This window comes from Epinephelus lanceolatus, chromosome 2 (assembly GCF_041903045.1).
Source record: "Epinephelus lanceolatus isolate andai-2023 chromosome 2, ASM4190304v1, whole genome shotgun sequence".
NCBI classification, from domain to species: domain Eukaryota; kingdom Metazoa; phylum Chordata; class Actinopteri; order Perciformes; family Serranidae; genus Epinephelus; species Epinephelus lanceolatus.
In genome coordinates, this window is record NC_135735.1 from 9735730 (window position 1) to 9760677 (window position 24948).

At 39.0% G+C, this 24948-nt stretch overlaps 1 protein-coding gene across 1 annotated transcript; it reads left to right on the forward strand.

The window, feature by feature from the left end:
- The first annotated feature begins 15 nt into the window (after nt 1–15).
- Nucleotides 16–24836, forward strand: taldo1 (transaldolase 1). Its single transcript, XM_033619979.2, has 8 exons — nt 16–208; nt 5854–5977; nt 8193–8300; nt 8798–8929; nt 11582–11757; nt 19197–19394; nt 21774–21919; nt 24306–24836. The coding sequence occupies exons 1-8, from the start codon at nt 109–111 to the stop codon at nt 24336–24338; spliced, it is 1017 nt and encodes a 338-aa protein (XP_033475870.1). The 5' UTR covers nt 16–108; the 3' UTR covers nt 24339–24836.
- Nucleotides 24837–24948: the final 112 nt, after the last annotated feature.

Below are 24948 nucleotides of genomic sequence, written 5' to 3' on the forward strand. Positions count from 1 at the left end.
CGCTCCCGCTCACTGCTTCCCTCTTGCGTCGCGCGCTCCCGTCTCTCTGACATTCCGCCTGCCCTCACGTGCTTTCTGTGTATAAAAGGGTCCCAGTCTGTGCTCATCATGACCAGTGTGTCGCCAGACAAACGGATGAAAATGGAGTCAGCGCTGAACCAGCTGAAGAAGTACACCGTGGTGGTGGCGGACACCGGAGACTTTAACGGTAAACACCGCTCGCCTTCAACCCCGTGCTAATGTTAGCCTGGTTAGCATGCTAACTAACTGACCAGGAAGGATAATGCGAATGACCGCGGTGTCAACTGTGAGCTGCAACTGTTAGCATCGATCTCATTTCATTTACACCGGCATGCTAATGTTAGCTAGCTAACTGCGAGGCTAACCAACTCATGGAGGGTTTTCTGATAGTTTACGTGCTAACTACTAGCGTTAAAGTTGACAACCTGATAATCCGATTACTTGTTATTACCGTTACCTAAATTAGTGACAGTAGCTACTTTACGTTAGCCGCATTAGCAAACAAGCTAACTTAGATGACGTCTTTTGCTTATTCAGTTAAAATGTGAGTATTTTGTTTAAATTAGCTTCTTAACAACGTCACAAATGCCACACAGTGCAGCTACCTACAACTTGCACCAAACAAGCATGTGTGTGTTGTTAAAATACAGATGATATGGTCGCTAGACTAAGTTTTATCCTGCTGTGCACCCTGAGTTAACACGCAATAAGGTGTAAAAAGTGATTTTTGCTTCTTTGTTTGTCCCTGGAAAGGGTCATGTTTCTCAATGGGTCAGAATGAGGAACTGTGTGCAGTAATACAATTACACTGTGATGCAAACCAGATAGTTCCTCGTCCAGAGCTTGCAGACTCATGATGACATGACAGAACTGGTTTGTGCAGCCAGGGCATGACTCTGGAAAACTGATCGTGATGCTTTTATTACGCAGCAGAGCAGTGTGCTGGATGTTTGCATGAACGTTTTTAAATTTGATACAGCGTGACTTATGTAAAATTGGACAATTTGCTCACTGTAACTTAGTCAAATGATTCTGAGTTGATGCATGCATACAGGAAATGGGCTCAAGAACAGAAACAGCTGTGCAGTAGTGTAATTATAATGTGATTAATCAATCAGTCCATCAACAGAAAAACATTTTTAATAAGTGGTCATTGTCTTGAGTCAGTCATCAAGCAAAAATACCAAACATCACTTGATTCTAGCTCCTTTAAAAGCAAGTATGTTGCTGTGGTTGTGGACTTTGTGAAACTTGTCAGTTCAACTTAATTTGTACAGTACCTTTTTATACAAGGTTTATTAGGAACTGTTTTCATACATGGATATACAACCAAAGCACACACTGAGATACAGATGAACAGACATAGCAAAGAAACTGCTCCTCAGACATAAAGCCAGTTAGCGCAACTCAAACTTCATTACAGTTAACAAGTTCATAAAGTACAAAAAATGAGCAGTAAAATTACTGAAGTCTAATGTACATCAAACAATTTGAAGATTACAGCTTGGACTCTGAAAAAATGTCATTTTTCTGACATTTTTATATGCTAAAAACAATCAAAAACACAATTGAGTGATTAATGGACATTGATAATAATACTACAAACTAAGCAGGGTGACTTGTTTGCTTGCAAGTACCAAATACTCTTACACATAACTGATTAATCAGTTAGTACATTAACAGTCATTGTCTTAAGTCACTCATCACGCACAAAAAAAAAACAAAAAAAAAACATCCTTTGATTCCAGCTCCTCAAAAGCGATTGTGTACTATTTTTCTCATGTGTTATGGTTTTGGACTGTTTGAAAACTTAATCAATTCAGCTTGATGCGTATAGCACCTTTTCATACCTTTTTTTTCTTTTTTCCGAGCAATTTGTTTATTAGGTTTTTTTATACATGCATATACAACCAAATCACTCAGATAAACACAAATCACAAAGAAACAGCTTCTCAGACATAAAGCCATATTTGTACATACATTAATCTTCAAAGTTTACATTCAGGTTGGTGCAACTCAAACTTCTTTACAGGCAACAAGCTACTAATAAAGTACAAAAAATAAGCAGTGAAATTATTGGAGTCTAATGCACATTAAACAATTTGAAGACATCAGAGAAACTGGACATTTTTCAGACAACAATCAACGTATCAATCAACTGATTCATCAACAGTGATAATAACTGTTAGTTATTATTCTAATACAATACTACAAACTAAACAGGGTGATGACACAGTTTGCTTGCAAGTGCCAGATACTTTTTCACCTAACAATGCCCTCCGCATCAGCAGTGTCCTTCACACAATGCTGATCTAACAATGTAATCACTACATCTAGCCCTAGTAAATACCTCTGTCAGAAATCTCTCTTAGAGGAAAAAAAATAGTTTGTGATCGTGATAAGAAGAGTGGTTATTCAAGATTTATGCAGCCATTGGTTCCTCTTTTTTTTTTTTTTAAACATTTAAGCTTTGGGTGAATGTTGTAAGATTTCCAAGGTTTCACTAGACAGCCTAGATGTTTAGACATGTTAACATCAAGCAGCCTCGTTTCTGTTTCTCATAAGAAATGCAAGAAGTTGGTCAAACATGGTGTAACACCACACCCTTGCTTCACTTACGTAAGTGGGGAAAAAAGGTTCTTTAGAAAAGCTTTAAAGTAACTGGAGGGGGTTCTTGTGAAATTTTGCCCAAGGCTTCTTGGTAACTAATTATCCTGCACAGTTACTGATGGGTTTAAAGAAGATGTGCATTTAGAGAAGGTTCCTTGTGAGATGAAGAATAGTTTACCATTGCTTTGGGCAGATGAGAGACTTGTGTGCATACTAATGTGACATTTAGATTAAAGTAGTAATCTGACTGTGATATTGAACAGGCTACATTATGGATTTTTTTCCATCTAAAGTTATTTTGAATGTAAAGCTTGGTTGCATGAGGTGATTTAGTTGCTTATATTTCCATGCACCACAAAATTATTTGCGTACAAAGCTGGGGGGTTTTGTGCACACATCTCCTTTGTAGGATTTAGTGACATCTAGTGGTGAGGTTGGAGATTGCAAGCAGGGTTGGAGATTAATTTAAAAGTCCCACAGCCACTCAATAGATTACCATTTTTCTTTTGGCTGGTGTCTGGTGCAGTTTTCCAGCCCTGATTGCAACCATTTCAAAATTCTGCTGTGTGCCAGACTCGTAGTGGCCATTGCAAAAACATGAGTGGCCCCATGTAGAGGCAGTGTTTGGTTTGTCCATTCTGGGCTACTGTAGAAACAACATTGTGAAATCCGGTAAAAGATTTCCTTTTACCGGATGGAGGTTGACTCCATGTATGTAGATATAAACGGCTCATTCTAAGTTAACAAAAATGAAAAGAAAGTTATAAATATTATATTCCATTTCTGCCAATATATTCCCCTAAATCCAACACACTAGACCAGTCAGAGCACATTCATCAGTGAGAAGAGAAGTTCCTTGTTTGTCTTATTTTGTGGCTGATAAGATGTTTCTCAACATGCCTTTACACAATCTCTCCGGACATTATAACCCTGATGCTCCAACTAAACACCAGATCACACAACTGCTTTTTCTTAAGATAAAGCTGCACTTGTACCATAATTAAAAAAAATGCAATAATTTTGCTAAAATGTGCATTTATTTATTTATTTATTTATTTAACCTTTATTTAACCAGAGATTAAAAATCTCTTTTTCAAGAGTGTCCTGGCCAAGACAGGCAGCAACATAAGTTACAGACAGACAACATAAAACAAAAATACAGAATAAAAATGTACCCCTCTAAAACAAATAATATAAAACACAAAATAAGATTACGACAAAGAAAAGCCAAAGAGTATATTAACATGTACCAGAAATGAACCATAAAAATGTGTGTGGGGGGGGAGGAGGACTACACATGATTACAGAGACCAACCTTGACACACTGTGACATTGGCATATAGAAGATTCAGTACAAAAATCCTGCAAAAGTGCTTTGAAACAGCTGAGAGGAAACAATGAGAGCAACTATAAGATGCATATTCATGTTCAACTTACAAATGACTTTTAAAAAAGTGACATCAGAATTCTCAACTAAAAATTGTAAAAGTTCTTAGGTGTCAACTTGTACAAAAAAGTCTGTAATGATGTTCTGTTATTTACAATCTTGTATTTGTGTTTAAGGTTTCCTTCATTTACCAAAGGCTGTATATTTACCCAGTTGATGAATTAAACCCCAGGTATTATACAGATCCAACCCCATCTCTTGGGAATGCTGCTGCAGTCAGCTCTTGAACTGTGTACAGTCTTCTTGAACTGTTGATCACGAGTATTGAGTCCAAACCCACTGACCTGTAGAAGGATCCAGTTTCTTTGTTTTGAAGGGGGGTTGAGAGATAACTGGCCCCAGAACAGACACAAGCTTTGTTCTAAGGCTGAAGAGCTGGCAGCGCCGAGCGGACTCGGCAGCAACAATCGAGAGCTGACATAAAACCACTGTGCTTCATGAAAAGGCTGCTCATGCATATCAAATTAAAAACTGCAGTTCAGTGCTGTAAACTGCAACAGGATGTTTTAATGTACAGCTCTGTGGGTCACAGAATACATTAACTCAGGCCTTGTTGTGACACAAGATTATTCAATGCTCAAGTTGATTTATCATAATCGTTAGGGAGAGTTTTTAGCATTAAATATTCCATCAGCTACTTATTCAGGAGATTTGCACTAGTTGGTGGGTAATCACTATGTCTAACATTAAATTCAGAGGTGCTGCAGCATCAGCAGTTTTTTTGCTAATTACGGGAGTCCAAGAATTCCCAACAGCATATAATCAACTTTTGGTAATAAGCAAAAGAGCAGTAAATCATTAATCATTACCCTACTTAAGCTTTTGTCCTCCTAAAGGCAGTGTTAAACTGTGTTCTTTATGTCAGCAGGAAAAACTAATATACATCTGCTTCCTCAGACTCTGAATTCTTTCTTTTCAGGAGATGGTACAGCAACATTTTTACACAGTAGATGGCGCCATTAGACCTGACAGCATCAGTATGTTGTAGATTCAACTTGATAGTTCTTCCTTTACTTTGAGACCGTTTTAACTTGCATATAGACACATTTTGAACGAATGAGATCAAGGAAAAACTGGTGGTCAGCTGGTTAAAGTTTGTCAGTTGCCAGTACAGACACCTCTGGGAAAGGTTTAGATGGACTTGCAGCCAGTGATGTATTCATAAATGCTAAAATTAAATAAATTAAAATGATTTTAATTATTTTTTTACAAAAGTGCTTAAATAAATAATAAATGCAAAAATAAAAATCAGACGTGTAACAATCAAGGGAAACAATTAGTTGTTACAAATCCAAAATTTTGAATGCCATCTTTGTACTTTGCCCTTTCTCTTTATATTCTCTTATTTTTTTATAGAGCAGCCATTTAACTCATGATTTGAAATTTGTAAATAAATAAATATAAAGAGAGAGAGAGAGAGAGAGAGAGAGGAAGAAAATGAGAGAGTTATGGACATATTTGCAATGTTTTAACTTTGGTAATAAACTTGAGAGTGGGACAGTGTTAATTAACCTTAGCTTTGCCAACACCTGCAGAGCAATAAGAGATTCAGTTAATCATTTAATGGTGCTTCACTGGTTCAGAAAACATCCAGAACCAAGAAAAAAAATTATTAATTTTAAAATAGGTAATTAAGACTTCTACCTAATTTCTATACCAGACTTGTGGATGTCTCATATTTGATATTTACAAGACTGATTTCTGTGAGAATTCAGGTTTTGGGTGTGTGCGTATGTGACTTTCAAATAACTCTGCCCTGTCTTCCCGTCCTGCAGCCATTGACGAGTACAAGCCTCAAGATGCCACCACTAACCCGTCCCTTATCCTGGCTGCTGCCAAGATGCCAGCCTACCAGCACCTGTTGGACCAGGCCATTAAATACGGCATCGCCAAAGGCGGGTAAGATGTTCCACACAAGTGAGAGCTCAACCAAACACCCTGAAATGAAACCATTTCTTTAGTTGTAATACAGAGGGATGTGCATGAACTTTTATTTAGTGAGTTGTTTTCATGCTTTGTTGTTCTCATACTGGAGAGTGCACAAATTTCAGTGATTTTTAGAACACAAAGTTTTGGTGAAAAATATGATTGACTATTTCAGATAGTTCTTATAATATTTGTAACATTTTTTCAGACAATGTTTGTCCTTAAGGATTAAATTGTGCTCAATTTTGACTTGTCTTTGGACTTGTCTTACTTCCGTTTAGACATAAGGTAAATTAATCATTAGGAACAGTAAAATAGCTGTTGGATTACACCGAAGGTCAAACCTGAATATAAACAGCTTTAAAGTGTCATTTGCTAAAGAAAGGGAACATTTTATGTGGTTTTGCAGATGTTGCTCAGAACATGATTCCCCTGTGTAAGGTGATGACAAACTTCCTTAATTTACAGCAGGCAGTTAACGGTAATGTGTTAGTTGATGCATTTTTAATGAATGTAATTCTTAGACTTATGTGATGGGACTGTGGCTAAACATTTCAAAATTGTATTTAGTGTTTGGAGATGTTCTCCACACTTTGAGGAGATGGTGATTGGATTTGTGACTTTGCAGCTCACTGGTAGCATACTTAATCTGTCAGATTTTGCTTCAGTCAAACAACCTTTTTGAATGTGCAAAAGCAGCTTTAAGAACAATATAACAACTACACTGACTATTTTCATAAAATGTGTTTTGCGTTTGGTTAAGGGGAGATAGCTCCAGTGAATTGGGTGAAATTTCTAACATAGATATCACCATCAAACTGCCCCAGATGATTAATTACATTCAGTCAGTTATTTATTGTATTACAAATTTTATGAAAATTTTACATGCAAATATACAAATTATGCATTGTGTATTTAGATATGTGCTGATTTGCTTACATTTCCACAACAGACATCTGAACATTGGATAAACCCAGTTTCAACACTTGTGTTTCTTCTTTTTTGACACTTTGGAGTCAAAGGTTTTTAAAGAGAAAATTGTGGATCTCTCTTTTTATCACTCCATAAATTGGAAAATACTGTCAACATTCATTAAAAAACAAAACAAAAGTCACCATGGTTTCAGGACTGGAATGTGAAATTACCATAAACTTCAATTAAAAGCCCAGTCCCTGTTAAACGCCCAAGCCCTTTTACTAGACCGGTGTGGCTTCACATTTTGACAAATAAACAACGTCTCAATCAGATGCCTGGTCTGGTTGCCAAGAATTTCTTTTTTTATAGATGTTCTTTGGATGTATGTATAACCGGGTTGTTGCCTACCTCAAAGTATGCGTCCATTCCTCGATTACCTGTAAGTTATCAGTTTATCAGTCCACTGATCAAAAGAATCAAAGAGGTGTTTCATAAAAATTAATCCAAGTTGTGAGGATTGTTTTAACAGGATAGAGTGATGTTGTGTTGGTATGCTGGGTACCGTAATCCTCGGGTGCCGTAACTCTCTCTCTATTTGATGCACTGCCTGTTGGAGCTAGATCAGATGAATGATTCATCATTAATATATTATCTGAAGCCTAATTTTTAAACAAGTAATATTCATACTGGTTTAAATAAACTATTCAATCGTATTTCCCGTCTTTGAGCAACAGTTTTGTGTGAAAGAAATTAAAATCCTGTCCCAAATATAGGCCTGTTGGTGTCAGTGATTTAAGCAAATAATATCCCAGGCAATTAATTGAAGTTTTACAGCAGTCAGTGCTATGAAGGATATCTCAACAAACCCTGGGTCAAAACCTTAAATATAGAAAGGAAATAATAAATAAAACAAGAAAGTTTTGTGTGTGCAAGTGCTGCTGAGGTGCTACTGGATCACAGTGTGAGGACAAAATCTTACTTGAAGGAAATGGCCTGTAAAAGTATGTATTGTAAAATCCCCCACATCTTTAGATAAAAATTTAAGACACTACAGGTGAACAGGGTAAACTTTTAAAGCACATTGAAACTCCCTTGGTTGATACTTCTCATTTTTTGTATTAAAAATGTATATTTTGGACATTTTTTCTCCTCTTGTCTGAAAGAAGACATGTTAGAGAAGCGAAAATAGTCCAAAAACTTTAAATTGACCAGTGCATGAAAAAGGGGGTGTCTCTCCTTAACCAGCTCTCTAAATGTTTCCCTCTCCACCCAGAACTGAAGAGGAGCAGGTAGCAAACACTATGGACAAGCTGTTTGTGAGTTTCGGGCTAGAGATCCTCAAGAAGGTCCCAGGCAGAGTTTCGACTGAGGTGGACGCCAGGTAGGTGCAAATAACATGTCACAACATAACAATTATGACAGGCGTGTTACAAAATGTGCACTGTCTTGAACACTTCAAAATAACACGTGGACTGAGAGAGAGACCACATTGTTGGTTATGTCATCACTCTTGTCTGAAAAATTGGTGTGACTCTCTCTGGAGGCTTACAGTAAATTCCTTCTACAATGTTTTGCTGTTCACTGGGATACTGTCACACAATAAACCCACCCTTACAACATTAAATTAAGGTTGGAATTTCCTTAACTAGTCAGCAGCCACATCAGTCTCATGCTCATGGACATGTGGAAAGGAGGAGCCGGGGATCAAAACCAGCCCTTTGCAATTACTGGACGACCAGCTCTACCTGCTGAGCCACCACCACTCAATACATTATTTGAAATTAGTCTTAGACAAAACAAAATAATTGTGTCCCCAGCTAGACTGTCTCTCTGTGTTTCAATGTGTAATGGCTGTGTTGTTTTCTCTACATCTCACAGACTGTCTTTTGATAAAGATGAAATGGTGGCTAAGGCCCTGAGGCTCATTGCTCTCTACGAAGAAGCAGGCATCAGCAAGGAGCGTGTCCTCATCAAGCTGTCATCGACATGGGAGGGGATTCAGGCCGGCAGGTGCGCATGTAATGTTATATATGCTCTATGCTCACTTACCGTTAATTATCTCTGCCAGGCATAAGCTTAGAGGGGATCATGTGTTCGGTGGCGTGTTTGTCCATGTGTGTATCTGTCTGTCTGCAGCGAATCTCACAAACTACTGGATCAATCAGCCTAATATTTTTTGCGCACATTTATGTTTGTATGCCCATAGACCTCTTGTGGTTGCCATGACGCAGAATTTAAAAAAAAAAAAACATGTTTTATTTACACTCATATATTGTCAGTGACGCTGACTCAACACAATCACAAGGATCTCCAGATTAATTCCATATCCGATATGTTATAATCCACTAAATAAATAAATCCCCATTATTGTTATTATCCAGACTGTAATGGGCCTTTCACTCTGCCATGCAGTAACTCGCCACCTCCAGTCATTTCAGTGAGGGCAAAGCAGCAGAGGAGAAGCGCTTTCAAACACAGCAGCAGGGATATGAAGCGGTTGCCGCCCCACGTGAACATGCACAGATTTTGCTCCACTGCACAGAATTCATCGGCTTGATCTTCTGCTGGTTGCCGCCTGGCAATGATTAAATAGCAGGTATCGTGGAAGCAAAAACAAGACGATAGCGGAGCTGAGAATATTGGTGTCTGAATACGTGGAAGTACAGTGCTAGCAACTTAAAAGGACAACCAGAAGAAAAACTGAGTCATGGATAACATTTGAATAGGGATGCACAATACTGGATTTTTTGCTGATATCTAATATGATGATATATTACAACGTATTCAATAGGGCTGTACCCAAATATTCGGATATTCGAATATTCGTTTCTATGGGTAGGTATTCGTTAAGAAATTTTGGTATTCGATATTCGTGGGGGGTTTTTTTGCTTGTTTTTTTTAACATTTTTTTGGTGCTAAATGTAGTCTTTTTGTTGTTGGTAAATGTGGGTTATCAATAAAAATCAAAACTTTTAAATTGCATTGTTAAAAATGTGAAAATATAGTATCCTACCAACGTAGCTTGTGCGCACGGCACGCTTGAGCGCATCAGTCTGAGGCTGTGGATCAGTGCCAAGTTTTACCACTTTATCACAATTCACTCTAACTTGTCGCTGTTTTTTCGTTATCTTTTGAATTTAATATGAATTATGGAACCGTTTTTGTCAACGTTTGTTTCCCCCGTTTTGTACAATAAATTATTGTTTAAAGTTTCAACAAGTTTCTTTTGGAGTGCGTGACACAAGTGTGTTTTGCAAACGACCCCGGACTGTCACCTGCTCAACGCATCAGTACCTTCGGGTGCCATGACAGTAATAGCCAATAATGTCAAAATATCATTTACAGACCGATTTAACAGACGATCACTGCTGCCCGACCCGCAGGTCCATTTGCGGGTCCCGCGGGTTACGGGTCGACCTGCTCATCACTACTCAGCTCAGTCTATAAGGCTGTACACAACAGTAAGGCTATAGACATTATATTCTTCAGGCCGGCAGAACCAGCAGCGCATCGGCTCTACAGTGCACAGCACTGCTGATTAACCATTTTATTGCAGTACAGAGTGTCTGCCAGCAACCAATTACTTGCAGAGGCTTCCTACAACTTGTTTCGACGGTTCCGATTTAATCAGAAGACAAATTAAACAGGATGACAAGCCAATGTGAAAGTCAAAAGAAAGCATAGAATAATGTACTGAAGGAGACTGTTTGTGCCATCACATTTTTTTGTGGTTTGAGAGCAAAGATCTGGTCGCTGCTGTGCAAAACTCCGCAATATAATTAGGTCCGAATGTTAAAAAATGGTATTCGGGACAGCCCTAGTATTCAGTGATCAAGTCTCTTCTGTAGTGGAATTAACATCATATCATGCATGCATACTGTTATCATGTATGTTGACTGATTCTGATAGTTTTAAAGCTGATATTTTTAATTCCAATTATTTGCTTGCCTGCTTTTTATCATCCATGATGCAGGCATGAATAAACCCAAACAATACTCAACAATAATGATGCACCATTGCCTAGACTTAAATATGAAGCCAGCCTCCAGGAACTGCACTAAACTGTCAGATGATTCTTGGAATAGTGACAAGACTATGTAATGTAGGTTCCTGTGGTGCACTGTGACATTTTAGAGACCAAAAATAAATGGAAACTAACTGTCAAAATAAGTCAGGTTGCAGCCTTTACCCAGTCACGTTTGTTTTGCTCTGTGAAAATAATTGCAGTTGGCTGAGTGCCACGCAGGTAGAATTTGGGGTGTTGGCTTATCAGCTTCACTCAGCAGTTCATACAAGGAAGCCTCGTGGGTACATCACGTTTTCTTGAGTGTCCCAGTTGGTTTCAGAAATGAACTCATTCCCATACCACTCAGAACATTCAAGACACGTTGTTGCAGGGAGACAGCTTTATGACCAGATACCAGACATTCATGATGCTGGCAGACAGAGTGCCCCGCCCGTCAGACCCCCCGCCGTGCCTCACTGACGAGGAATCAGTGATCTCATTCTTTTTGATAGTAAAAAATATATAGTTATAAAAAAATAGAGTTGATGTTTCAGGCTGATATATTCTCCCTTAATAATGTGTACTTTAAGTATTGCGTGGACACATTATTGCATGTGACTTTTTTATGAAATATATTTGTTGTTTGTTTTGTGCAGGGAGCTGGAGGAGAAGCACGGCGTTCACTGCAACATGACCCTGCTGTTCTCTTTTGCCCAGGCTGTAGCCTGTGCAGAGGCAAAAGTCACACTTATATCACCCTTCGTTGGACGCATCCTCGACTGGTACAAGGAGAACACAGACCGCAAAAGCTACGAGCCACATGAAGACCCAGGTAATGGAGGCCGTCCATTGTACACAGAACAATTGTTTTTAGAGAGAACTCCACAGGGCACCTTAAACTTCCAAAAAAACTTTTAACACTACCATCTCACAGAATGAGGAGGTTTTCTTGTTTTAACTGTTGATGTTTGGCACCTCCAGGGTGGGAGGTAAACTGAAGTTTTAATTGGTGCACTGAATACATTCACAGTTTTCATGAAACACAAAAACATAATTAGCGATAATTTTGTATCAGCCCCAAGCTCTCTAATTTGAAAATTTAGTAACTTAGGCCTGAAAGACAGTGAGCTGCGACTGTCACATAAACATGTGGCAAGTGTCCATGCATCAGTGGTTAGAGAGAATAGTCTGTTTCCAGTTTGTAACAGTTCCAGTTTAACCAAATTTTCAAAAGTTGGCAAAAGAAAATGCAATTTATTTGCTTTTTCATCCACGACTGTGATGCAAATATTGGGAATTGATCACGAGATGATGTAATTAAAAGAGCACCAGTCAAACCTCCAATGAAGGAAAACAATGTATAATAGCTGAACACCCTGGACAATGGAAATAGAGAGTTTTGAGGAGGGCTGGGCGATATAACGACTGTGTACGATATATTATCAAGGAAGATATACATTTAGACAACACTGTTTATATTGATATAGGGTCCTCTCAGCACAGCTCCACTCCACTCACTCACTCACTCACAGTTTCTCCAGCAACACTCAGAGAGGTACAGAGCTGCTCCTCTGTTTAATCTGTCTGTCAATTCGTCTACAGTGTGACATCTGTATTTTGCACGTGCTACGCTAAATCAGTGTGTGAGATAAAATTACTGCAGAGCACATGTAATCCAGCGTGATGTTATGATTCCAGAGGAGGCAGTTAGACGAGGTTGTGCAGTTGACATCGCTGCCGTCATTTCTGGTACCTTATAGGAATTCAAAGTAAATTTAACAGATTAACGATTGTGATCTGGAATAACATGCCACCACACCGGAGAGACCTCTCTGTCTCCATTGGACGCAGTAATGTACACTTAATAGAAACAACAACTTTTCCACTTCCCTCAAGCGTAAAAAAATGTTTGGGATATTTTGAGACTTATTTTATTTTATTTTTTTGCCGTTTCCATTCAGGTTTTTTTATGTTCATATTGAAAATGTGCCAAAAAAGAGGTGGATGGAAACGCATCCAGTGTCTTATCATGTGGTCTTATACAACTACACTGATGTGTCTAGAGGAGGCAGTTGGACGAGGTTGTACAGTTGACATCGCTGCCCTCGTTTCTGGTACCTTTAGAGGAATTCAAAGTTTAACAGATTAACGATTGTGATCTGGAATAACATGCCACCACACTGGAGAGACCAGTCTCTAACTAAACCTGCCAGTGTTTTTATGAACATTTTTGTGTCAGTTGAGGCATCAAGCCTTCGGATGTAGGATGACAGACGAAACTAGTGATGACAGCTGTTGAATGCCGTTTGTTCTGAAGTTCTTATAGAATGTGATTTTTCATCTTTTGTCACATTATCAGGATCAGATCGGTCTGCCACTAAGGATTATTTACATTATCTGTAATCTGCCCGTCGTGTTCTAGATTAATCTTTTTGTTGATTGTGTGTTGAGTGAAACACACCCTGTGTATTTCCCAGAGCACAAGGTGACATCCCCAGATTGTGTGACCAACATTCCAAAAATCCAAAACTGTTCAGATTATCATCACATATGACAAAGAAAAGCACCAACAATCATATTTAGGAAGCATGAAACCAGCAAATGTTTGGCTTTTTTATGCCTCCACACCAGCGATAGTCATGCCTAGAGGCATTATGTTTTGGGTTGTCCATCTGTCCCATTCTTGTAAACGCATTGTCTTAGAAAATGTCCCAGTGGACTCCACGATCAACTTTTTAAATCTTGGTGGTCATAGGTCAGTGGTCAGTGTGATGTTGCATCCGTTTCATTCTTGTGAAAGCAGAATCTCAAGAACCCCTTTAGGTAGGGCTGGGCGATATAACGACTATCAATATTTAGACAACACAGTTTATATTGATATAGGGTCATGTTACATTACATAACACATACCAGTGTGCATCTCTCCTCTCTCACACTCTGTGCACAGCTCTGCTCCACTCACTCACTCACAAGTTCTCCAGAGAGACACGGATCTGCTCCTCTGTTTAACCTGTCTGTTAATTAGTTTACAGTGTGACACCTGTATGTTGCATGTGCTACGCTAAATCGGTGTGTGAGATGAATGAAATCACCGCAGTACCACATGTGGCTGCATGTGTGGGAGACAGCTGCTTGATTGTGTCAGGTGAGCACATGTTTGCTAGTTTGTGTGTGAGGTGGATCACAGCGCGTCGCCATTCTTGGTAGTTGTCTATCGTGTGGCATGGAGACAGCCTGGATGAAAGCAACAGATGTGTTTTTATACAAGACGTAAACGTGGACAAAGTGTGTTTCACTCCTTCCCTCCCTCGGCCACTCTGTTGATAGTCTGTGTATAAATAAGATTAATAGCCCAAATAAATGAAACTATTAGAATCATTTTCCAGCACTAGATTCATTTTAAAGGCCAGGGAAAGCAACTTTTTAAGTTCCCCCACATAGATTTTTAATATTTGTAAACTACAGTAGATTTAAGTCTAAAGCCAAATGTGATCAGATGATGACATGATGACATTTTATATTAGGTTAACTTCACTGTAAAATCATAATGTTCTGCAAAAACACTCCACTTGCCATTATTCAGTGCCATATCTCAGGAACAGAAAGGGAGACATTTGATCAGATACTGAATGGGTGACACCAATCTTGGGTGTCCACCTTGAAACTGTGCTGATTGTATAGATCGTGTGTTGCCGAGGGACAGGTGTGTGTGTGTGAAACATCCGTGTTTCCACAGACATGAATGTAAACTGTATGTGCAACTTGACTGGTTGGTTGAGACATACAGCCTCAATGAATTCTAGTTGCTTAAAAAATGGCTAAAACAGTTCTTAGATTTTCAATTAGTTGTTTTTGTCAAGTGTTGAAGTTCCTTCCTGCAGCCGTTCAGGTTTTCAAACAGTTCAGCCTTTTGCCAGTTTGTCTGGTGGGTATTTGTGGATGTTTTTGGGCATGGTGACAGCAGTCCTCTTCCTCTGTGTCTTATAAACTGAGAGTTTGATATCAGAGCAGAGAGCTTGGAGCAGCCTTTCTTAAGAGGAAATAAATACTCTCAATGGGGAAATGCAGCATTGCAGGTGTAGCCCAAATATAGCAGATGATGTCTGTTTAGGTTGAATGTACTTTTCTGGACAAAACAAACTTTGTTGATCTGTTCGCAGTTGGCCAAATATATGAGGATCCATTTTCTTAAACTGATTCTTACACCACTTTAAAATTGACCTAACCACTAAATTTGGAACAGTCATGATTCTGTTCATAAACGTCATCACATTCACAGGTGCATCTGTATTGTTGATGAAACAGCATTGCTATAGGTGCTCCCTTTGTTTTGTGAAAAATGTGACGCACATGTTTTGTTCGTCCCCTTGTAACCCCGTGCCTATAGATACCAGGAGAGGATTGTCGGAAACAGGCGGTTCTGAAAGTTAAGCGATAGAATGATAGTTTTATGTACCTGTGTGGTGATCCATGTGCACCTGTGTAAAAAAACCTGATCCATAACTTAGAAATGACACATGCATAAGAGTGGGGGAGTCGCTGCTGTTGTTTAACAGCAGCTCATTTCTGGAATTTAAGCCGTTGATGTGACATAACTGTCATGTGACAGTATGCATCATTCAGACGAAGATGATGCAGATGGAACACATACCTGCCAATTACATTATTAACCTCTTCCACTGCGTAAGAAAGCTGGCGTCCTCGGCCAACATTGCTGTCTTTCAGAGGCTGAGCGGGGTGATATTTTTTTAAACTAGAGTGAAGATTCTGGTTTTATATAAAACTAGAAGACCTCAGGAATCCAACCATGACATGCTAGCTTGTCGGGAGGGGGTTAAGTAACACTCCAAAGTTGGGCGACTTTTGGCGTGTTGGGCCAAAACCTTTCAGTTTTTTTGCACACAGTATAAATGTGTTATTTTCACTTGTGGTATTTGAATATTGCTGCATACTGGGGTCCCAAAACAGTCTTAGAATTGTATTAATTGGGTATGACTGAAAAGCTGAGACTGTTGCGGATTCAATGAGCCCCATTTTATTCATCTATGATTATATTCGTCCTCATATTAGCCATTTTATTGTAGTGGGATCATGTTTTTTAACCGACATTGCAGTCTAAACTGACCTATTGTGACCTCTGGGATGATCACAGCCTTGTGAAACTTTATAACCACATACTGGAGACCTCGGGCATTTGAAGGATGTACAGCTCTCATAAGTATATTGAAAATCAGAGGGTTTCCAGAACAGACGGGCTCGCCATCCAGTCACCAAAAAATGCAATTCTTACAGTGAACTCCAAATGTCAAAAGTTATTAATACCAAATCACAACATAGATTTTTCTGTGGTGTTCCTCAGGGTCTTGGTGGTGTTCAATTTTCAAGTGGTACAGGGTGTCTACAGGTCTTTAAAAAGTCTCAAAATATCTTAAATTCAGTGTTACAACAATAAGGACTTAAAAGTCTAAAATTTGAATTTGTGAGATCTTACCTACTACAGGCATTTTATCTAATTTAATTTATCCATTGTTCATTTCTTTTTGTGAAAACGAGTGAAGACTTTCTGTGTAAAAGTCCACATTTCTAATGTTACAAATCTTTAAAGGAAACTATAATACTGTCATTTTACTTCATTCTTGCACTTACCTGTTGGCAAAATGTAGATGGACTTAAGTAAATAAGTAAATTTTATTTATATAGCACTTCTCACAAAGAGGACTCACAAAGTGCTTCACAGGTTAAAATACAAAAAAATACAATAGCAGAAACAATGCAAAATACACACACACACACACAAAAAAAGTAAAGTGCAGCGAAATACAGAGATGATACAATGGACAATTAATGGAACGCATGCCTAAACAGATGTGTTTTTAACTGCCTTTTAAAAATCTCCACGGAAGAGGCCGCTCTCAGCTCATGAGGTAGTGCATTCCACCATTTTGGTGCAACAGCCTTAAAGGCTCTATCACCTTTCGTCTTTAGTCTTGTGTGAGGGACAGTAAGTAGATGGCCTTCAGCGGACCGTAGTGACCTGGCAGGACAGTGAAAGGACACCAGATCCGTCAAGTATGCAGGTGCTCGACCATGGAGGGCTCTGTAAGTGATGGTCAAAATCTTGTGCTGGATCCTGAAATTAACAGGGAGCCAGTGTAAGGATGCCAGGACTGGAGTGATGTGAGTGAACTCACTCTAATAACCATATTCCTTCTTAACACTTACCCCTGCACAAGACCACATATACACCACTTACCTTCAATGCTTAAATAAGTAATTTGTCCAAAATTCTGACCTAAAGTTGGTCAAAAAGAGTCATAAGAACATTAAATTGAACCGTCTAATACCTGTAGACACCCTCTGGTAAAAATGGTTTAAAAATGGGGGGGAGTGGAGGAGGTTAATCAGTTGAACGGGAAGTACTTCATATATAATATAATATAATTGGCACTGTCTGAACGTGATGGCGCCGTGCCCAGACTGCTGTTAATCTAGTGTAAGCAGGCCGGCAGCTCACATAACTGCTCTTGACACCAGTTTGCAGTGCACCACTGGACTGCCCATTGCATTCCACCTTATTGTGCACCCTTCCTGCCACAGCAGCGCTTGGCGAGTCACCAGAATGACTAAAGGAGAGGATACGACTTCTCTGTGGCACAGCGAAAATGCCACTGACCACTTTGGTCCTGCACTTGCACAGAATCCATAAAACCTCTTCAGATAAAACATTATCTATTACCTGTGTAGTGAAAAAGACATTTCATTGAGCAGAGAAAGGTGTTCCTGCACATTTAATGAGGGGATTGTAAAGCTACTAGAATGGTTTCAGAGCCTCATTTAGTAGCCTTTACATGGAGAATACCTATAATATGATGTGATCTACGGTAACGTGAGGCAAATCCACACAAGGCCATTGAAATCTATCTCTTTGCATATCCTTCCTTTTACACACAGCACATACATGCATTCCTGTGGGTCATACATGACCTCACAGTCTAGTGTTCGAAGTTTGTTTGCACGAGCAGTGTCTATTCTTTTCCCTCCATGCCCCTGTGAACCGGTGCAGTGCTGTGGACGCACCAGAATGATAGTACTACTGTTTTCAAGTGAAGAAATGATTGAGCTGTTCCCATGATCCAGTTGAACTTCTTATATATATTTTTTTAAGTGCTTAAAGATTCAGTCATCACTTAAAGGTATGTCGTGCAGGAGAGCCAATGAAAACAAATGCAGTAGTCCTAGTTGTCATATCGACATTTAAGATGTGCCTATTGATTCAGAATGTGCAAAAAAAATATTTCGCCTTAGAAGTTGGCAGCAGCTTTTGTGCAGCACAGTGAATAAGATACATTTTTCTCAGTCTGTAGCTCACTAACTTTGAACTCATTCAACTTCCTATTCATTTTATAGTTGACTAATGTAGGCTGATTAAGTCAAATTAATTTCTACAGCACTTTTTACAGACACAGGTCAAAGTGCATTATAGGGCATTTATAACACAAGAAACAAATCTCTCTCTCTCTCTCTCTCTCTCTCCATACATATATATATATATATATATATATATATATATATATATATATATATATATATATATATATATATATATATATATATATATATATATATATATATATAAATTAAAAGTAATCATAATGTATATAAACTTTCCATCGTAGGAACAATTGTTGCATAACCTTTAAAATGAGCCACGTCTTGGCATGCAACACAGGTCTGCTTTTGCTGTACTTAAACAACCGGCACCACACCCCTGCTTAGTAATGTATAATCTATAGGCTTGCTCTGTATATGAATAGAAAATTGATCTGTGGAGATTAAATGCTATTAAAGGAACAGTGAGCAGGATTTAGTGTCATCTAGCAGAGAAGATTGCAGATTGCAACCAACTGAAACTTCTCCTGGTTAGAATTCCTTCAGTGTTCATTGTTTAGGGGGTTTTTACCAGGAGCCGAACATTCTGCATAGGTCTCTTCTGCTCCGAAACAAATGGATCAGCTTATTTAAAACTGTGAATAAAGAAGTTAAGTTTCAGAATTCAACATTTCACCTGAATTTTCCACCACAACCACCAAAAAAAGGAGGAACCACATGAATTAAAATACTATCTCCTTAACAAACATCCTTTTCCTTGAACTTTGATAAGGCTGTGTTTTAACTTAAATGGGACGGCCAGTCTGGTCTGACATCACAGATGTTGTCATGTTGAGCATTTAATGCATTTGGCTTTAAGTTTGTTCTCCCCTCCTTCCTCAGGTGTAGTGAGTGTGACCAAGATTTACAACTACTACAAGAAGTATGGCTACAGCACTGTGGTGATGGGCGCCTCCTTCAGAAACACAGGGCAGGTGAAAGCCCTGGCAGGCTGTGACCTGCTCACCATCTCCCCAGGGCTGCTAGGAGAGCTCAGCCAGGACCACAGCGCCATCACAGAGATGCTCAAAGTGGAGAAAGGTACTGTTGTGTGAGCCAGAGGCTGCATTCCTGCAAAATACTGCTATCAGCATTAACTTTGCCAGTTTTATTTTCATTGTGTACAAACATACAGTGAACTAGAAGCATAACAAGAAGACATTTGAGTATTATTTAAAACACCAAACCAAGATGATTGCAGTCTCATTTTGGATTTTACAATCAGAGTCTTAACAGCGTTTTAGTGTCATTTCCGGGTGTGCTGTGATGCTGCTCCTCTCCAGAAACACACACCACAGATATATTTTTACACCCGTCTTAAGGTAGCTGCAAAACTGATGGAGGATAATTGATGGATGAGAGGAGCAGCTGCTGCAGAGATGAATGCAAACTTTTAGACACTGGTGTTCTGCTGCTCCGTCTGTGTCCAGAGTACGCTCTGCCCTCCGAGTGTGGTGCAGTGAGTAATCGAACGATGTCTGTATTCCGATAGCGCTCCTAATGAACAGTCCAGCTCAGATAATAGAATATCAATACGTGGCGGCAGATGTTGTAACTATAAGTGAATGTCTGGGAAATTGTATAAATAAACTACGTCACATGCCCCCATTGACACAAGAAGTTCATTCACAGTCTGGAGCACATTCCAGGAAACCTCCGTCAACATCACCGATGACGGCAATGACCTCACTGAGTCTGTGGTGGATTTAATTTGTAAAACAACCAAGGCAACTGTCCCCAAAACTACAAGGAAGTCATTGCACAGCCAAAAACGATGGATTACCAGAACCATCAAACATGGACAGTTATAAAACAGCAGCAGCAGACAGAGTAAATTCCAGTGCTCAGGTTACAGGTGCTGACGGGATCTCATTTCACCGGAGTGGTGCCTTTTTATGATTCCATGCAACATATAAATGAGTGAGTGATTGATGTGTGCGGCAATAAACATTCCAGAACATTAGTTATTACTTTGGCCCGGGGGGGGGGCAGGGGGGGTAGCCACGACAGTGACTGTGGATGGCCTTATCACAGTGACGGTTTCGGTTACACCCCTGATGAATACATATTTTCATGACATGAGGAAACCATACCTGTAGCTTATATGTTCTTGAGCTTGTGTAAATGCAGACAGTGTTGGACTGACAACTGCAATTAAAATGTCTCAGGATACTTTATACTTGCGTCAAAGAGATAAACGTGTTGTTTTTGAAGGGAGGGGTTGTCAAGAGCTCCGATGCTCCCTGTCATCGCCCGACTTCGGAGGGCACAGAGAGTTGAGATGGAATTCAAAATGCATCAGATGACACGTCGTCAGCTTGATGTTAAAACCATATAGACCCACAGAGGCAACAAATTAAACTTCTAACATAGATGTTATCATGTTTCAACATCTCCATCCCTGCAGTATAGATAGTTACTACAGTAATTTTGTTCTTGAGGAAAGAGCAAGCATTATAAGGCACGTTGCTTTGGGGTTTTTATATCTTCTCTAAAATAATCTGTTGATGTTGTCCGTTTCAAGGACTACTTCACCTGCAAAAGGATAATTTGTCTATCAGTTATTCACTGCGTGTTACGTTAAATTTGTGAAGAAAACTTTGTATTTCTTGCACGTTTCCACGGTGAGTGGAGAATCAAAAAAAAAAAGCAAGCATTCTTAATGAACTGAAGTCATTGTGGACAACGTTTAACAACAGCACAGCTATATCAAAACATCTTTTCACAAAGTCTCACAAAACTTGTGCAGTTCAATCCAAGTCATTTATCCAGTCGTACTCAGTACTTCCCACTGAAACATTCAGCTCTGCTCGAATTGAAACACACGTGTGCGCCCAGACATGTTATTCATGCATGAGAATGTTTGTACTGTTGTGTTTTAAATCGTAATGTTTTAGCAAAAACGCATTTGGATTATTAAGTGTACGACTGAATAAATGAGGCTGGGATTCTTCTTCAAAAGTTGTGTGAGCGTTTGTAAACAGATGTTTTGGTATAAGTTTGCTGTTGTTAAACGTGATCCCCATTTCCTTCAATTCATTAAGAATTTTTTGGATTCTCCGTTCACTGTGGAGGCATGAGAGAGAAACAAAATTTTCTTCATGAATTCAAGGTAACAGGTTAAGTTATTGATAGACAAATTGTTATTTTGTGGCCTTTTAATGGAGGTTTTAGTGAAGAAAAAGCAGGTTAAAAGATCATGAATACAAGTAGTAAAAAATATACTTGCAAATCATTAGTTTAACTGTTTGGTTTTTTTCTACTTTCTACTATTAACAAAGGCATTTTCTTAACATCCCAAGAAGCCCCCTTCACTGTAAACCATCTTAAACATCTTTTGTTTTACAACCATATGTAAGACCTGAAAACTAAGAGCCCTGCACTTGTTTCCACCTTGACCTTGATGGTTTGTTTTTGCAGCCAAGGCCTGTGACCTGGAGAAGATCCACCTGGATGAGAAGGACTTCCGCTGGCAGCACAACGAAGACCGCATGGCCGTGGAGAAACTGTCGGACGGCATCCGCAAGTTCGCTGCTGACGCCATCAAGCTGGAGACCATGATCAAAGTATGTTTTTAATTGTTTGTTTGGCAAATGTTTGTCTACGAGCCTGTTTACACCTGGTATTAACATGCATCTAGGTTTATGTGATTACAAGTGGATAGAGAAATACAAGCGTTAACTATCACCAAGACACTCAAACCACTTGCTGAGGTGGTCGGGGGTGTATGTAACCACATATCTTCTGATGCTTACTGATGGGTCAAAGCAAGGACTACGTCATCAGTGTAAGGTTTGGTGGTTATTTTGGTGACAGCACACCAATCTTCTGTGACATGCCCATTGTGTACAAGGTGTACAAAGCCTTGCGTCACCTATAATCATTTTGCCCTACGGAAGGAGACGTGTTGAATTCTGATGGCAGCAATCTCTCCAGCTGCACTGACACAAAGTGACTAGTGTGCATGCTAGCGACAACTGTGCGCTGGACCCTTTGACCTTCTGTATGAGCAGGGTCAGGGAGTAACAGAATACAAGTAATGAAGTTACATATTTAAAATACGAAGTACCTGAATACAGTCACTCATATTTTACAGTCACAGTGAAAATTGGGGACATTTTGCAACATGCAGTTACTTCCTTTAAAAATAATTGATAATAAAATGATTACCTGAAGGGACTACATTATGTTTCTTGTTTTTATTTGTGTCAACACAGTGTCTTCACAAATGCAAAGCAAGCAGTGTCAGTTTGATTTTGCGTAGCTTTCCATTAAAAGGTTCAAACTGGCCATGAGCAACAAAGCGCTGCCGATTTGAGCTGAACATTTGTCAGACACCCTGTTCCTATTTATTCTTGTTGCTTGATTTGAAAGCTCCACACAGAGACAAGTAATGGATTATTTGTGAAGTTGAAATGAGGAGTTATCTATGCATAAACCTCAGTGAGGTGTCAGCCGACTGGAGGGAGTTGGCAAGGAAGCTGAGAGTTTGTGGTAAATGACCGTCGCTAATAACAACCTACTTGGCACTGGCTATGTTGTGTGTCATTTCCAGTACATTTCACATTATAAAACATGTTTAAAAAAGTGGTTACACCTTGAGTCGAGCGTGCAGCTGATAGTCTGTGTGGTTTCTTCACATGATGTAACAGAAATGCATAGATTTTGTGTGGACAGAAAGCGCCACTCGTTTGCCGTTGGAACACGGTGTAAAATTCTTGAGTCACATGTTTCCCGTATGTTGTTTAGTGTAAGTAATCTAATGGAGGGCATTACAGATTACATTTAGGGCATGTATTCAGTTATCTTTACCAGAATACAGTTTAAAAGTAACCCCACCAACACTGAGTATAAATGACGTAGGCAGAAACACAATCTGAACACAAGTGGTCAGCTGCAGACGCATGACGGACACAGGTGTGATCTGCGATGTGTCTCAGCTGTCCTCTTGCGATCCGATCACTGAAACATGTCAATTCCAGGTCTGATCATCATTATCTGGTCTTGCTCTTAAAATGTGTCATGAGATTAAATATCTTTGTCATTATATTGTCAGTGATTTATCGGTTGACAGAGATATATACACAGGCAGTGTTGCAAGTTGCATGCACAAGCTAATGTGCTTGCTCGCAAAGTCAACATGTTCAGTTGATGTGAAGACGGCTCTTTGTAGAGCATTTTGCACTCCGCTGTATACTGCCCACTTGTGGCGCTCTTATGGGAAGAGCACCATGCAAAGACTTAATGTGGCCTATAACGATGGCATGAGACTGCTTCTAAAACTTCGACGATGGTGCAGTGCCAGCCAAATGTCTAGACTATCATCATCCAGACTGTGGGGCCTCTGACACTCCAGCTTGTTTGTGGGTGCAGTTTTTTTAATTCTGTCCATTTTTATGAATTTGTAAAATGACGTGTCTGGTATTTTTTGTCGGGTTTTTTTTAAAGACATTTTTATAAATTGTATTTATTATATTGTATTTTTGTACATAGATGATTGTTTTTGTGTATGGTATGCACTTATTCTTATTTTTCGTCTTATTCTTCATCTTATTCTTATTCTTTGTCTTCTTATTCGTCTTCATCTTATTCTTATTATTCGTCGTCTTCTTCATCTTATTCTTATTTTTCGTCTTATTCTTATTTTTCGTCTTATTATTCTTCTTATATATTATTATTATTATTATTCTTATTCTTATTATTATTATTATTATTATTATTATTATTATTACCATCATCATTATCATTATCATTATTAATAATAATAATAATAATAATAATAATAATAATAATAATAATAATAATAATAATAATAATAATAATCATCAGGCTCAGTGTTCGCACTCATACAATATATAATAGAGTATATAGTACAGAGATGATTTCATTTATGCCATGTGTTTGATAAGCTGTGTCAGCTGACTCTTGTTTTTTGTCATTTTCTAATCACAGGAGAAAATGCTCAATGCGAAAAACGGCCAGTAATGGACAGACTTGGCGTCTCCGGCTGCACTGACGGGAAGTATAAGGTGTTAGCAGGCTGCCTTCTTTGACTCCAACTACCTGAGTGAAGGTCCAAAGCACCAGAAGGCCTTCCCTCTCCTCATCTGACCAAACTACAGAGACGTTCCTCCTGAATGGACACCCGTCCTCTCTTACGCTGGGATTAACGCTGTGTGTTTTCTGACCAAACATAAATGGTGACTGATGCTAATGCGTGTGTGGAGCTGCAGTAACAAAGTCTAATATTTGCTAGAAATTTGACCAGAAAGCGATCAACTTGGCAGATAAAAATGTCTTAATGAGACTTAGTCTCACTGAGTAATATGTGACTACTAGAACGGACCACGAGCACTTGTTGGCAGGACAGGACCACAATTTTTCTATCGACATTCGGACAGGGCAGAACTTGATAAAAACCATTGTCTCATCATTCCTCAGAATTTTTTGCTCTTTGAATAAATAAAAAAATCTCAGTCATTACAGATGTGTTCTGGTTCTTTTATGCTGTCTGTGTCTCTGTTAACAGATGAGTGAGTTACAGCAGGTGTCAGACACAAAAGAAACACTTGAAGGCCTTTTGAATGGAGCTACG